General features: G+C 40.3%; 3 protein-coding genes across 3 annotated transcripts; all 3 read right to left on the bottom strand.

The window, feature by feature from the left end:
* Positions 1-6,082: 6,082 nt before the first annotated feature.
* Positions 6,083-7,512, bottom strand: LOC130700193 (shematrin-like protein 2). Its single transcript, XM_057522222.2, has 6 exons — positions 7,351-7,512; positions 6,935-7,046; positions 6,829-6,864; positions 6,584-6,760; positions 6,401-6,499; positions 6,083-6,334 (listed from the first exon to the last, which is right to left on the bottom strand). The coding sequence occupies exons 2-6, from the start codon at positions 7,044-7,046 to the stop codon at positions 6,234-6,236; spliced, it is 525 nt and encodes a 174-aa protein (XP_057378205.1). The 5' UTR covers positions 7,351-7,512; the 3' UTR covers positions 6,083-6,233.
* A 3,891-nt stretch (positions 7,513-11,403) lies between these two features.
* Positions 11,404-12,702, bottom strand: LOC130700013 (uncharacterized). The gene is made up of 4 exons (XM_059497360.1): positions 12,255-12,702; positions 11,991-12,143; positions 11,731-11,850; positions 11,404-11,651 (listed from the first exon to the last, which is right to left on the bottom strand). The coding sequence occupies exons 1-4, from the start codon at positions 12,682-12,684 to the stop codon at positions 11,557-11,559; spliced, it is 798 nt and encodes a 265-aa protein (XP_059353343.1). The 5' UTR covers positions 12,685-12,702; the 3' UTR covers positions 11,404-11,556.
* An 813-nt stretch (positions 12,703-13,515) lies between these two features.
* LOC130700293 (uncharacterized) lies at positions 13,516-14,322 on the bottom strand. Its single transcript, XM_057522340.1, has 4 exons — positions 14,194-14,322; positions 13,974-14,088; positions 13,806-13,901; positions 13,516-13,738 (listed from the first exon to the last, which is right to left on the bottom strand). The coding sequence occupies exons 1-4, from the start codon at positions 14,200-14,202 to the stop codon at positions 13,641-13,643; spliced, it is 318 nt and encodes a 105-aa protein (XP_057378323.1). The 5' UTR covers positions 14,203-14,322; the 3' UTR covers positions 13,516-13,640.
* Between the last annotated feature and the right edge of the window lie 697 nt (positions 14,323-15,019).

The following is a 15,019-nucleotide window of genomic DNA, read 5'->3' as shown; positions in this document are numbered from 1 at the left end:
CTTTAAAACAAGTTGAACGCTTATTTCATTAAATCCGTGTTTCTAAATGTGTTCTATCACTGATTCATTCCTATGATTTTCCTGACCACGAGGAAACCACAAATGGATGTGATTTGTGTAACGACTAATGAATGATGTAATCTTTTCTTTTTCGTAGTCGGTCATAAAAAGAAAAGCGTCTTACGTACTTCCTCAGACATACTGTAAATCATTTGAAAGATTCACGTTTAATCGTTACAGATGCAGATTGAGGGAACTCTTGTAGTGCAGGAGAAAAACGAAAGAAAAGCGAAAGAATGTCACATATAGAACCCAATCTTATACGCATATGCAAAAGGTAAACCAACGTTCAAAAATTAGTGTCAGCGTTGGCCGCCAGGTGATATGGAGGATTCTTGCATGTCATTAACGGTGCGTGATGCCACGCCCTAATTCGTGTGTGCTACATAGTAATTGAAAATTTTAAACAGCTGCTTAAATTTTTTGTTTTATAATTACCTTGGATGTTGTTTATCACGATTTTCTTAATACAGTTCATTTATTACATTGCACAATAGTTTCGTCGAATTTAAATGGGAGTTGTTTTATGCCGGAAAATGCGCGCTTGCGTTATCAACATGGTTTGGGGTCGTCATTCACGGTATATAATAGTTGCGTGAACATCGTAATGTAGCGGCACTTGAAACGACTGGGTATGGCACCCTCCCAATGTTGGGACTAGTACCAAGAGTCTGTAAGCAATTACCAACTCGAAACGTCGAGCGTTGGTATGGGATTGGCCCACCATTCCAATGCAAAACTGAATAGAGATGTAAGAGCTCTCAGCTGATGTCACGATGGGGATCATATAGTACAGCAATATGATCCGGGCCACCATCGTGACAGTTCTGGAGGATACTAGCATGTCAGTCAAGTGCTTAGCGCAACCTTTTTGGCTTTTTTCCCTAAAACTAAAATCAAACTTGGCAAACCGAAACTGATATCTCTGCCGAATATTAAGTATATTTATTTAAGCGATGAAAAAAAATTTCGCCATACCCTGCTATTCAATCATGAAACGTGAAAGATAAATGGATTTTAACCACGAAACTGAACAATGCCAAAGCCCTAACGCCATAAATCAATGCGACTTCGTGCTATGCAATTGAATATATAAATTCACGGTAAATTTACAAATACGCATGATATAGTTCTTACTAATACGTCTTAATGCATAATTGTGTTTAGAAATTACCATGTTGTACGAACACAAATTTAAATCGCTTCATCCGCTTTAGGTGATAAAGGAATAAGGAAATGTGGATTCGATAACGACATTATGGCTCTATTCAACATCTCATTTAGAAACAACGTACGTATGCAATGGCTAGTTATATAGGTAAATACATGGCAGGGTAATAACTCATTTTGGAACGAGGACAGCAAATAATAAAACAAGATCTAACCATCCCGTCATCAAGCTTGATGGACAGCACAATTTTTACAATTAATAATACTTTGGTCGCTCAGTGTAATAGCTGAGAGTGGCGTACGTTGTTGTGTAATAAGCTGGGGCCTCGGTGTAGTACCTGGGAGCGGCCGTAAGTGGTAGTGTAGTACTCTGCCGCTTTTGTGGTGTAGTGAGGCGGGGCAGCATAAGTTGTGGTGTAGTAGCTAGGTTCCAGCACGTAGTACGAAGGGGCAACCGCTATGTGTAGTAACTTGGGGCAGCGTAGGATTTTGGAGCTTCAGCGTAGTAAGACGGCGCAGCTGCGGTGTAGTATGTTGGAGTGGCGTACATTATTGTGTAATACACTGGCGCCTCTGTGTAATAGCTTGGTGCGGTGTAGTATTGCGGGGCCTCCGAGTAGTAAGTAGGAGCCGCATATGTTGTGGTGTAGTACTCGGGCGCCTTTGTACTGTAGTAAGTGGGGGCTTCATACGTCGTGGTGTAGTACGGCGCAGCACTTCAACTCTGATATAAATAACTACCATAGCTAGAGGCCGGTGAACCCATTGGCACACCTATGCTCGACCCAGCGATAAGTGTAACAGTATGTTGAAGCGTAATGCCATAGATGCCTATAGCAGTGGAAGAAAGACATAATTTATTGCTGACATGCCACAGAACGTTGAAACATTGCAAACAAATGTACGGAAATAAGTTTGAAAATTTCATTCCAACATTTCATTTAGGGAAATCAATCATTGAACCCTTGCATTACATAAACATCAATTTCTATTCTAATTAAACGTTATACTTTACCCATTGTTACACGACGAACGGAAGCTGCTGATGGTAATGCTGCGTCGAAGATGAACACTCGACTGATTGTAGTTGGCTCTGCTGTACCATTTTATACGATTTGATGTCACCCTGATGTTGCTCGCCATCCCCAGCGGGTGTACCATTACCTCATGACGTAGCCATCAATATTGTTACCCTTTCCTTTTTTTGCGCCCCACACAGCGTGAAGTTGAATGTCAGACAAGGGCATTTCTACGCTCGTGAATTCTGAATGCAAATGAATGAAAACACTTCTTGGAAATAAAATTTAAAAGGAGAGGTAACATAAATCTGAAGGTCGATGGCTTTTGGAAAATTTCAGCAGAATCGGAGGAAATGCCAATTTCACCCTAATTGATCTACCCATAAGCAGTGACCTAGAATACATCAATGTCCTCGAGCAATTCAATTTTTAAAAATCAAAAAAAAAAAATTCCGCTTTTCCGATCAGTAGTTCACTCACTTGCACGGAGCACACTAGTGTAGATAGATCTCTCCGGGTGTTTTGTGTAGTGTTTCACGCCTTCTCAATCACGCTCACACCACGAAAGCCTCACATAAGCACTGGGTTTTGCCTTCGCACGGGTGTATAGTCTAATTAGCATAAGATAGATAAGAATAGATAGATTAGAAAAACGATGATTAAGGCACAGTCATTGTCACACGGGATACTTTTGCACTACACTGCCTCCATGCAATGCACTTCGTATATTTCCAACCTCTGCACTTTTTGCAATTTGCACACCAACTTGCAATCAAACCTCTCAGCACAATATGCAAACATTCTACTAACATTAACAAACCCACGACTTTTTAACCTGTTCATCATTAACGATAAATTTTATTTCCTGACCTATCTGTCAAATATTGTTTGTCATTCGTGTATACTTGATACATGCTAGTGTTAAGCAGACAGTAGTTGTTATTTGATTAATCAAAAGCAATTCTTTGTTCTTTTTTTTTCTTTCGTTCTCGATGAATTAGGAGGGCAATCTCTGGGCGTCATCGTGGACCGCGGGACAACCGAGGATCGGCGACACCAAAAACAGGTATCAGTGATAAATTAAAGTGTACTAACTGTTTTTTTGTTTATTGTGTATCTAGATTGGCCGGCCAAAGGACCGAAAAGGCCCAACGAGGATCGTCGTGGTCGTTTGTTGTAGCTGTAACGGTTCGGGTTTGCTTTAGTCCCTGCCTTAATCAATCCCACCCGTTTTTTTTTTCTTACTTGGTGTAGGTATACTAACGATTTTACTAACTTTTCAAATAGTTTACAAAAGAAAGAGAAAAAAGGCAAATTTCAATTTGTGTTTGGTCAGTGAAAAGCCAAGAAAATGCAAATCATTTGCAATAAAAGAAAGAAACTGTAAACAAAAAAAACGTAGATCTGGGGTAGGGAGAAATCCAGCCAAAAAATAGCTGGTGGGCAACAACGGCCCACAACGTGTTGAGAGGAAATGATATGGCGAGCAAAAAACAGGCCGCTATACGAAAAGAAAAAAACAGCGATGATGCAAAAAAAAAAAAAAGGCATCACGAACAAGTCACCATCCGAAAAAAATTTAGTTATGCCATTTGAAGAAAGTAAAAGGTGATGTCGTAATGATAAGATGCGTAAATACTAATTAAGTATACACTTACTCACATATACAGACGGATTCAGGGACACAAAAGACACGTTTGTATTCACCTAAATTTGACAAATAAACGCCAGGATACTTTTAATGACGTACACACGTCAAACCACGGGACAACATTAAATGGGGGGGCTAGCAGACGAATTTTGGTCGCTTGTTTTGAATTAGAAATACGCATGCGGGAAACCATAATAGAAGGCCAAAGCTCGAGCAGTCAGATTGTAGTATGGTCAGATTGCAGCGCGCCTAGCGTATGGTCAGATTGCAGCGCACCTAACGCCAGAGGATGGGACTAGGAGTTGGCCCCGGGCCGATCGGGGCTTTTTTTGGCAATCGGAGCAGGTGGTTCTAGATGTAAAATTTTTCGCCTTAAACCCAATGGGGTTTCAGTCGGGGTTCATTAGCGGGATTCAGCGCGAGTTGATATGTTTTTTCCATTAGTTAAGTTGGCTAATATTTCCCTGTGGTTTCTCGTGTGTCAGGTAATTGGGTAAAGCCCAATCCCCTTTTATCTAAGATTAATTTTTTTTTTCGGAGATTTTTACAGATTATAGTGGGCAGAAACAATGAGTGGGTCGGCGGTCAAGACAGGGGAACCCTTAATTGCGAAAAAAATTTAAAGTAGACGGGCGAAAAAAAAATGGAGTGGAACGATTTTCATAGAAATAGCGTAAGGATACGCTAGCGCCACCTATACCCCGTCCCTGGACGGGCCCAACTTTACTAACGAGGAAAATTGGAGGAGGAGCATGTCACGCTGGCATTTGTTCTGATTGGCTCGCGCCAAATCCGCCGTCTGCTACTGTGAATTGGTGGGATGGGGTTGTGGAGGACTAAACTGCGTAAATGGGATAAAAAAGGCGGTCCCTTCCCCCAGGTTCGGATGCGCTGTTGTAATCATTATCTAGAAAATTGGCAACCTCTCGAAATTGTGATATAAAAAAACAAATTTAAAAATAAATAAATATCGATGGGATAAAACAAAAAACAATAATTCGAGATCACATTAGCTGGGTTGATTATTTACATTAATTACCACGTAAAAAAATAAAATCCAAAAGAATCGAACCCAAGTAATGCGAATGGGAAACCCAAGCTATACCACAGCGCTATACTTTAAGTGACCAATATGCATTGTAGCAGCTATACGTACTTGAACAGCTGACCAACAAATATTGTTTTAATTTGGATGTGCGGTCCTGGCACAGTGGTTATCGCCACTCCCTTGTAATCGGAACACCCGGGTTCGATTCCCGCCAACTCCAACTTCCACTCCCTCCCTCCATGCCCTCCACTCCCTCCAATTCATCATTCAAGATTCTTCATCACATCGGATTCGCAAAATTCTACATCCTCATTCATCAAGCTTCGTACATCATCTACAAAGAAAAAAGAAAAAAAAAGAAGAGAGAAAAAAGAAGAAAGAAAAACATGAAGTGCAAAAAAAAAAAATGAAAAAGAAGAAAGAAAATGAAAATAAGAGCCATGCCTACTATAAAGAGGCTAAAATGGCACAATAAAAAAAACACACACACACACACACCACACTACACGTTTACAGACGTTTCAAATCGATCTGTAGTACCGCTTACTACATGTTGAAGATCGATCCCCACAGGTAGAGAAGAGGTGATTGTAACTTGTAGGTTGTTCGTTAGTCTCCCCATGGCCTGAAAGACGGTTCATGGATGCAGGCAGCTAATCATCGAGCTATGTGACCCTCTCCGATACCTTTTTGATTTCTATAACAATGTACGTATACACAATGGCCCTGTCTTAAAGCTATAAAAAAAAATCTCCCATGATTGAATTAAATTGCCAGGGATAGAGATAGTAGGCCGCGTGGCAATTTACGGATCTGCACCGGTTGGTAGTGATGATAAACCAAAAGAATCCACTCGAAAACACATGTAATCGATGTTTTAGATAAACATAATCAATTTATGCATCGATTAGTAGCAAAATAATCACATGACTGGCCGCTGCATTGTCATTCCTTGTCCATGCTCTGATTCATGATTACGTTCCCAGATTCTGCCTCTTTGTATCTCAGTTTTCTCCTATTTCTACCCTGAAACGTGATTATTCTCTTATTGTGACTGTTTCGATTTATGTCCTAGCAATTATGACTAGTCTAATCAATTCTATTAAACGAAAATATGATTTATTTCAAACATAATTTCGTGTGATTTAAAGTTTATTGTGCAGCAGGTTGTACTGGAAAGGTACGCAAAACTCATCATAAGTAAATAATTTGACAGACGAAACAAGGTTTTGTTTTTTAACTGCGTGTGATCAAACAACAAAGCCGACTGCAATAAAATGTTTTCTTATTTTTTACCAACAGAGACGCTGTTTCCTTCGCCGAGAGCAATGTTTCCCAAGGGTGTTGCGACGGCTAATCCAATTCCGAGACCTATACCGAATCCACCTAAAATAGTTAGAAAATTGATTAGCCTGAGACAAACAGCTTCCAGGCAAAAACTACTTTGATTACCTGGTCCAGCGTTCGCCACTCCTGTTCCTGTGCCAATCGCCTGGCCGTTCTGTACAGCTCCATTACCTGCACCTCCGGCATTTGCTGATCCAGGAGCCACTGTATCACGATGATAACGACGAGTTTGAAAAGTGATTTGCTTTAATTATAAGAAAAGTTTTATCAAATTTAAATCTTAATTACGGGTGCCCGATGGATTTACGGCGACTGGGGCAGCTGGCACTGAAGCAACTCCACCTTGATTGGGTACATAACCACCGCCAACAGGATAGCCATGATTATGATGGTTGTGATGGTGATGGTGGTGATGATCGTCGGGATAGCCACCATAATAACTACCTCCTGGTGGTCGATAATGACCTATTAAATCGAAACTTACCGTAAATTAACAAAGTTTCATTTGAATTTGATGAAAATGGAATGCGTACCGTAGCTTGGACGATAACCACCTCCATAAGCTGGTCCTGTCTCACACATGAGGCAAATTGTTAATGTGGGCGTATTGCATATTAAATAAACACTTATTCCATTTACGGTATGGACGGTATCCTCCTCCATATTGACGATAAGGGTCTACTCCATAGAATTGTGCGGTCGTCGACCCGATGATGACTACTGCCATAAATAGAAGTACGGAAGCGTTCATCTGTGAAGAGTAAAAAACATTAGTTTGACCTCAATTTTTGTCCAAGTTGCAAAAAACTGTTTTTCAAGGATCACCGTTTAAATTTTTGCTTTGATTTTATGTGCACAAAAAACAAAATGATCATATACGTTCAAACAATCGCGTCAATCATCAAAACATCGTTGGGATCAAATAAGCAAGTACTGTACACACGAGTCAGTCTGTTTTGTTTTTCGTTCCATCTTCCTCACTATTGGATGACGTTCTTGTCTCTTGACGGTCACAATTCTAAATAATAAAATGTTTCACGATAATCACTTTTTACCTTGATTAGGCTTGAAGTAACAAGAAGGCAGATTTTCACTGTCCAGTACTTTGGAGGCGCAAGTGAACAATACGGTGTCTTGCAGAAAGACACCTCTTTAAAAGAGTCCGTCCAAGCGCTGGAAGGCTCTTCCAGGGGCTTTTAGCTGGCCATGGCGAAGAAAGCACGCTCACGAAAAGGTACCATAGAAGAAAATAAAACCAGACAACAAGATATGGCTACTAGCAGTTCCTTGTTGTCGCGGCAAGGACTATCAAGGTGAAGATGCTCATGGGCATGGTTTTGGTTTATCACCACATGCTACGGCCATTCAAGGTTCTTTTTGAATTTAAAATGTGTCTTGCCTAAGGTAAGAAGAGAAAAAAAGAAGTGAATAATGGCGTCATACCTGTCACGAGTTATAATGCTATCTAATGCGGTAAAATCCCCTAGTTTGTTATGGTCACGGAAATGTTGATGAGGCTCTATCACTCGGCTGATTGTATCCTGCTTGTTGTTATCATTACAAATGCTTGCTTGATGGAAGCATTGATCCAGTAAGGTGTTTGTAGTGATCATTAGTCGTGAAGGATTAAGTCAATACTAGTTACATAATAGCATCCTTTTTCGTGTAGCAAAAGGATACCACAAACGCATATACGTTCAATTCACCTTTGCATGTGGGGAATGTGACAAAAGAAAAGTTAAAGAATAAATCAATTACATCATTCTGGACACTTGTCTTGTTTTCTTTTGTGCAAAAGAAGACGATTTACTCTTATTCGCTGACAACCGTAGTTCTACGTTTTAGCCTTCTCTCAAACAAGACTTTGAAATGTTGTTAGATAAAATCCTTGACGATCAGAACGTTAAACATTTGGTAAACTAGAACGGGGTTATAAACTTCGTTATGCTCTTTCAAAGAGAATGTATTCTTGTACGAAAAATAGGCGTTTGGAAACAATAAAAAAGATGGCGCCTGCATATCCGTCAAAAATTCTATTTTTTTTTAAATACCTATATTACTTATGTAGACTTCAAGGTTTTTTCACGTACCACTGCAAATAGTTTCATAACTATTCGTCATTGCGCTGTGGATCACTCATGAAGCATTTTTTGTCTATTGCGAGGACGTCAAAAACATTCCACAGATTTTCTTGCACACTCGATGTGGTATTTATTCAGGGACAAGAAGACTTTAAACGAGGTTTATTACTTGGAATCCGGATAGAAACTTCGTATAAAGAGGCTGGCAGTCTTTTTCGAACTCAGAGCTTCACGTTCCACAGTCAGTTCCACGAGCTTGACACAATAGGTACTAATGCGTTTACAACCAAAACGGGTATGGTAAGAAAAACTCGTTTGCCAAGTTGTTGCTAGGCCAAGCGAAGTAGGCTAGGTAAGCAAAGTAGGGAAATAAAAACGTTTTCAAATATTACCTTACCCTGCCTTCTGTTACGCAAATCAGCTGATTTGTACTCAGTGAACCCGAGCAAAACACGTTAAGAGAAATTCATACAAAAGGGGGAGTATAGTTCTTTTATAAACAACAATTAACATGGCCTGTATTCTTCTGAAATGGTAATCTCAGCATCCTATCTAACCTCAACGGTACTACGAATTAGGGTTTGTTGTTTATTGCGCTGGAACCCAACATGGCGTTTACCTTATACGTATCTTGCTAGATGCACGTAACTGAAGGTGGTCGCTGAAGGCAACATTTAGCGACTGAAATCAGCATAACCTGAAAGGAAGCTTGGCAATATAGGAATCGTGACTAAAGAAAATACGCACGAATAGAAAAACGGAACATCAATTATGTGGAAATGCAACAGCGGAAAAGCCACGCAAGAAACATTGTAATCGAGCAAAGCAACAAGCGCCATAAAAAAGATCGAGTTTTATGATTTAGACCTATAACTTCCCGATGAAAAAATAGACATGTACTTTTTATCCGAAGGCCACAGAAGTCCGTTGTTAGAAGAAACGTCATCTACGTACGCTTTTATACATTTCGTGTTGGAATAGAATTGAGCAATACATTCAGCAAGTACACGTTTGTTAGAGCACAATGTGTACGTACTATTTCCGCCTTTTAAATAACTCAAACTCTCGATTCTGTTAAAAAAAATTTAATATACGTAGTTTCCGAGGGTTATATTTTGCAACGTTCATTTGTAATGGTGGACGGTGAAAAATGATGCTTCATATTTTAAAGAAGCGTAATAATTTAAAATGAATAAACGTTTTCTTGTCATAAACGGCCAACTTTGTGAGAATGTCGTAATTTGTCTTTGCACCGCTATTCCATCTACAGGCAGGGCATTGCTTTTAAAGGTCGAAGAAGCTCACAGTTATTTTCCAACGGCTATACCTTTAAAACATAGAAAACATATGGTTAGCAATTCTTTTTATTTGGCGGCATATAATTTATAAGTTACTGTCGCCTTGGCCGAACGCCAAATTGCCTAGCGGCGTTGCAATGGCTCCTCCAATTCCAAGACCTATGCCGAATCCACCTGCACAAATTAGTTTAAAAGTACATTAACGAGGTTGCCACTTCAAAACAGAGGATTTGAAGCGCTGTACGTACCTGGTCCAACATTGGCGATGCCAGTTCCTTGGCCAATGGCAGCTCCATCTTTTTTATAACCATTTATTGTTATGGCAATTTAAATAATCGTGCAATATTTTGCTCGTTACCTTGCACAGCTCCGTTGCCTGCTCCTCCAGCTGTGGCGGATCCCAGTTGGCCACCGTTCAACATACCAAGAACTTGAAAAACAAAAGCTATTAATTCCCTGTAAACATAAATGAGAATTACGTTTAAGGTTTCTCTTACGTCCATTAATATCCGTGTTGGATCCCATTGGAGCTCCTGGGGTAAACAGAGATCCAGGATTTTTAGGAACAACAGCTTCTCCAGTAGGACTCACGGCAGGAGTTGCTGGTGATTGTGGAACGGCTCCTTCTGGAGACTTGGGAGCTTCAGCGCCAACAGCTGGTTGTTGTTGTGCGTTACCAAACAAACCAGGTAAAAAACCACCAGGCCTAGGCCTGTGTGGCCTCTGGAAAAAGGGTTGCCGCCCTAAAAGTTGTGGATCAGATACAGGCATTGCCGATCCTGCAACGCAGAGCGTAGCGAGAGCTAGTAGTAACTGGAGCACCGTCATCTTCACAGTTTGTATCTGAAAAGCAACAGTGTTGTGCAGTTACAATAACAGACAATAACATTAGAAAATGGATGACGTATTTCACTTTCCGTGTTTTTGAACGGTGTAACCTCCCGAAACGAGAGACCTAGTACTTGTCTTTTACACATTATCTAGACGCAGCAGCGTCTATTTTTAAACATCTTTAAAGATTTAGTTTAGAATAAAAGCTTACCTTAGGCGTTGAAAGCACTGGCTCAACAGGTCAACCGAATATCGTCTGAAACTAAACGAACGAACACCGCTACAGTCACAACCGTCCGTCTAGGTTTATACCGGCCAAAAGACTGAAATGGTCAAAAGCCTTGTACACACTGGGAATAAAAACTTTCCCCACAGCTAGTGGATTTTCCAGCTGAGATATAATAAGCCAACACACTTTGGTTGCTTCAAAATATATTTTTTTCAACAGAAAACATTTGCCGCACAACCACACGTCTTATTAGCTCAAGGTCCATCTTTTTTTGTTTTGCATACCTTACCAGTTTGGCTAGAGTGGCATTTGATGTTTCCTTTCCCCTTTCGTGATATGATTAACTGTTGAATGCAAATTGGTCCCATCAACAAAGAAAAGCGATGTCACATTGAAATCGTATTGGCACATATCCGCCTCGGCTGTCAAACTTACAATGCGCAAGAGCACATACTAATCAGCTGATGACGTACAACGTAGTCGCTTTTCCGGATACGTGTCTTGTGATGAATAATTATTTTCTACAATGTTGTCAAATCAGTCAAAGTGTAGGCTAAATTTTTATCGACTTCTTTATTTACATGTTGCAAACCATTCAAAGATTTGGCCAGCCAAAAAAATAGTCCAGGTTAAGACCAGTTAGCCAAGGTTATAGAAACAAGTATAAGCAGTAACGTGTAGGCCAAGGACACCATAAAAATTCGGTTGTGAGTAATTGATGATGCGTTTAGTTAAAGCTTACGAAAATTGCAAATGCGTACACGGACAAATAGATTTTAATGTGCGCTGTTCCATAGAAAATGTGTCCGAAATACTATGCTATTATCCAAGCGCAATTCCATTGCCTTGTCCAAACGCAAGATTGCCGAGCGATGTCTGTATTGCACCACCAATGCCGAGACCAATGCCAAATCCACCTATTGTTCAGGTACACACCACAAATTGCTTTAAATTCAATTCTCTGACTAATTCTTTGTTGAATGAAATAGGAAATACCCAATCCGACATTGGCGATACCCGTCCCTTGTCCGATGGCCGTATTGTTATAGACAGAACCACTTCCGGCTCCGCCAGCCGTGGCATTTCCTCTTTGCGAATTGTTTAACATTTGCCACACTGCAAAAAGAAAAAAATTATTATTAACCGACTGTCACTCAAAACGATACGTGCACTGGTTGCGTGGAACAAGTGGGCTTTATCCGCTTTTAAAAACATAATAATCTGTTACAAGTTCAATTGTACGATTATGCGCTTACGTGATCCTATAAGCATGTTGGGGCTGTTTGCTTGATTTCCAGCAGGTAAAGCTTGGTTTTTTTGGCTCGGCGCAGTAGCAGGTGCGAATAACGGAGACGTTCCATTACCAGGAAACAATGATTGAGACGCCCCTTGTGTCGGAAAGGATAGGGGTGACACGGAAGGTGGATAAGGCGAAGAAGATGGTAAAGGCGAAGAAGATGGTAAAGGCGAAGAAGATGGTAAAGGCGAAGAAGATGGTAAAGGCGAGGAAGGTGGTAAAGGGGAGGAAGAAGATGGTGAAGGTGATGTTTGTTCGCGAAAGACCGGAGACGCCTCTTGGGTTGGTAATGATGGAGAAGACTCGACATCTTGGGATAATTGAGATGCCTCGTGTGTTGATGGTAGAAGATTAAATGGTTCTTGACTTTCGCGGAATAAAATCTCCGTCGGGCTCCCATTGGATTCGGTACTTGGCTCCAAGACATCGGTCACGGTCGTGATTTCAGTACCTTGACCCTCATACCTTTCAGTTTCTTCGTCATGCTGAAAGCCTTCGTCGATTCCAGAAAGAAGAGGATGTTCTCCATCAACGTTGCTCAAGGCATCTTGTTGCAGTATGTTCTCTTCAGTTGCAGTTTCTTGCGGGCGCGCAGCTGTTAACGTCAACGTGACCAAACTCATTATGGCTACAAATCCAACCGGTTTCAGCATCTTCGTTTTCCTACCAAAAATTTATTGAGTTAAAAGAACTGTGCAACATTAACAAATATCAAAGTAAGATATGGCTACTTCACTAACTCATACGAAACACTAGTTATTTTATTTTATGCAATGCTTCCCTCTAAATTCCAAGTGAATAATAAAGAAAGTTGCACAAGTTTCAAAGTGATAAACAAAATTATTACCTTTTCAGATTCAAATATTAACTAAGCGACGGTGAGCCGGAGAGAAAAGGTCTGAAACTGAGAGCGGCACGGGTGTAACTGCCTTTATCGTTCACTTGGAAAACAACCCTAATATGTATTAGTTTTCCAGGGACGGTCCCACGATAGTTCATGTTCTTCGGGAACGTCACTTTTGAAAGCTAGTGTTATTGCCCCCTTCAGCCAAATTACCCCGTCGTAATTCAGTGGGAAAGTCAAAGACAAACTCAAAGACATTCGCTCGCCACAGTCTTACCGGAAAGGGCTATTCGTAAGAAAAGATTTTGCAATATCAAAACCTAAAAAAAAAGCAAAAAAAACAAAAAAAAAAACAGGAAGATAATACTTAAGTGTCCCAGAAATTGGCCTTCAAAAACCATTAACATGACCAATCCAAATCACCAACAGGTCATCGGGTTCGAATGGCAGTTCCAAACACACGTCGCTCAAGAATGTCTTTTCTTATAAGAAACAGACATGCTCCGGTTCCTTCTACGTAGTGTACCTGTAAAAGATAGCGCAAAGAACTGCAATAAAGCAGTTTCAACCGGTTTCGTGAGCAAGGTCACACGGCACCCAAATGCAAATCCTGCGTTCAAACAATTGCAATCTAAGCACATTTCATTGTATATTGTGTATTAATACGTTAATGCTAAACAAAACGCACACTGTTAATTAGCACACATACCGAAAACAGAAGTAACAATAAGGGATCGAGGAAAAAAAAAGGGGGTCTTTGTATTCCTATTTACCGACAGAAATACTTTCGCCTTGACCGAAGGCTACGTTTCCAATTGGTGAGGCGATTGCACCACCGACACCGAGACCAATTCCAAATCCACCTGTTGGATAACAAACATATCATTTAGCTTTAATAAGCATTTTGATTGTAATCAATTCAAATATTACCTGGGCCAGCGTTAGCGATGCCAGTGCCTGTTCCAATGGCTTGGTTACCTACTACAGCACCGCTGCCAATTCCTGCAGCGTTAGCAGATCCAAAACCTTTTTTTTTTTTTAACATTTATTTAATTATTAAATATAGCACATTAGGAGGCAAATTAAACTAATTTTTACCGGGTTGTCCGGGAAAACCACCACTACCACCGATTGGCCGTGGTCTGTGAGGACGATGCTGTGGTCGTGCAACTGCACATCCAATCAAGGCGACAATAACGAAAAGCAAAACTGTCTAAAAGCCAACAGAAAACCAATTACTCATTACTTTGTATCTATGGAAATAACTACTATATATCTAGGCTATTAAAATGAATTAAAAGCTGATTAGTAGTGTTACCTTATTCATGTTTACTTGGAAGCTTCTAGGAGAATGGGAGGACAGATTATGTCTTGAGCGATCACGATCGTCGACTGGTGCAAACTAACTTACGCAAACTGCGTGCTAACCCTATAGTTTTATATGAGATGGGATGCTTAGCAAAGACGATGGCCGATGTGTTACCAAGAGAAAACTTACAAGAGCAAGTTGCCGGCGGCTGCTTCTTGGATTTGTCGTAGGGGATGTGGGAAACGTGGGAATTTCCTATTTGTTTTGCACTTTCGTTTGGTTCGATATTTTCCCATTGCTCTTCGATGAAAAACGATGTTGAGTTCGATCGTTAAGCTTCCATGATTTTAAAGCGCTCTTACAAGGATGCAGCAGCGTAACCCGGCCGTTACCTTCAGCTCGGCTCATTAAATTACATAAGCATTCGTCACTATTCACAAGATAATTACGATTTGGAATGGGCGATCAAACATTGGCCAACTTAAACAGAAAGCAACAATATAACTAATGATTCCAAACGAAGCGTACTTCCTGTGTCCGTTCCGGACGGTTAAAAAACGAGTAAGACTGTACCTGTACAATTTCATTGTGGCTCGCTTCCCATGCAAATTTGAGAATAGCAAAAACTGAAGCACTAAAATATCTAGACTAAAAACTAGATCTTTCCAGAGTGTTGGACGATGATAGCAGACAGCCAAACCTATCGTGAAAGAGGATGCCAAGTCGACTACATCTATGCTAAAATACAGTTGAGTTAAACACAGTTTTTATGGAAACGAAAAATAGTAATAAATTATTTTTAAAAATTGCTAGGATGTTATCGAGTTATCCATGA

Source organism: Daphnia carinata, chromosome 10 (assembly GCF_022539665.2).
Source record: "Daphnia carinata strain CSIRO-1 chromosome 10, CSIRO_AGI_Dcar_HiC_V3, whole genome shotgun sequence".
Lineage (NCBI taxonomy): Eukaryota > Metazoa > Arthropoda > Branchiopoda > Diplostraca > Daphniidae > Daphnia > Daphnia carinata.
The sequence above is the reverse complement of the archived record's forward strand: the minus strand, read 5'-3'. Positions and strand labels throughout refer to the sequence as shown.

Coding starts and splice junctions, on each gene's coding strand:
- LOC130700193 (XM_057522222.2), bottom strand. CDS start 7,046: ATGAACGCTTCCGTACTTCTATTTATGGCAGTAGTCATCATCGGGTCG. Junction 6,865..6,934: donor AGGAGGATACCGTCCATACC/GTAAATGGAATA, acceptor TGTGTGAGACAG/GACCAGCTTATGGAGGTGGT. Junction 6,761..6,828: donor TGGTTATCGTCCAAGCTACG/GTACGCATTCCA, acceptor TCGATTTAATAG/GTCATTATCGACCACCAGGA.
- LOC130700013 (XM_059497360.1), bottom strand. CDS start 12,684: ATGCTGAAACCGGTTGGATTTGTAGCCATAATGAGTTTGGTCACGTTG. Junction 12,144..12,254: donor TTCACCATCTTCTTCCTCCC/CTTTACCACCTT, acceptor CTTCCGTGTCAC/CCCTATCCTTTCCGACACAA. Junction 11,652..11,730: donor TATCGCCAATGTCGGATTGG/GTATTTCCTATT, acceptor CCTGAACAATAG/GTGGATTTGGCATTGGTCTC.
- LOC130700293 (XM_057522340.1), bottom strand. Junction 13,902..13,973: donor TGGTTTTCCCGGACAACCCG/GTAAAAATTAGT, acceptor AAAAAAAAAAAG/GTTTTGGATCTGCTAACGCT. Junction 13,739..13,805: donor CATCGCTAACGCTGGCCCAG/GTAATATTTGAA, acceptor GTTATCCAACAG/GTGGATTTGGAATTGGTCTC.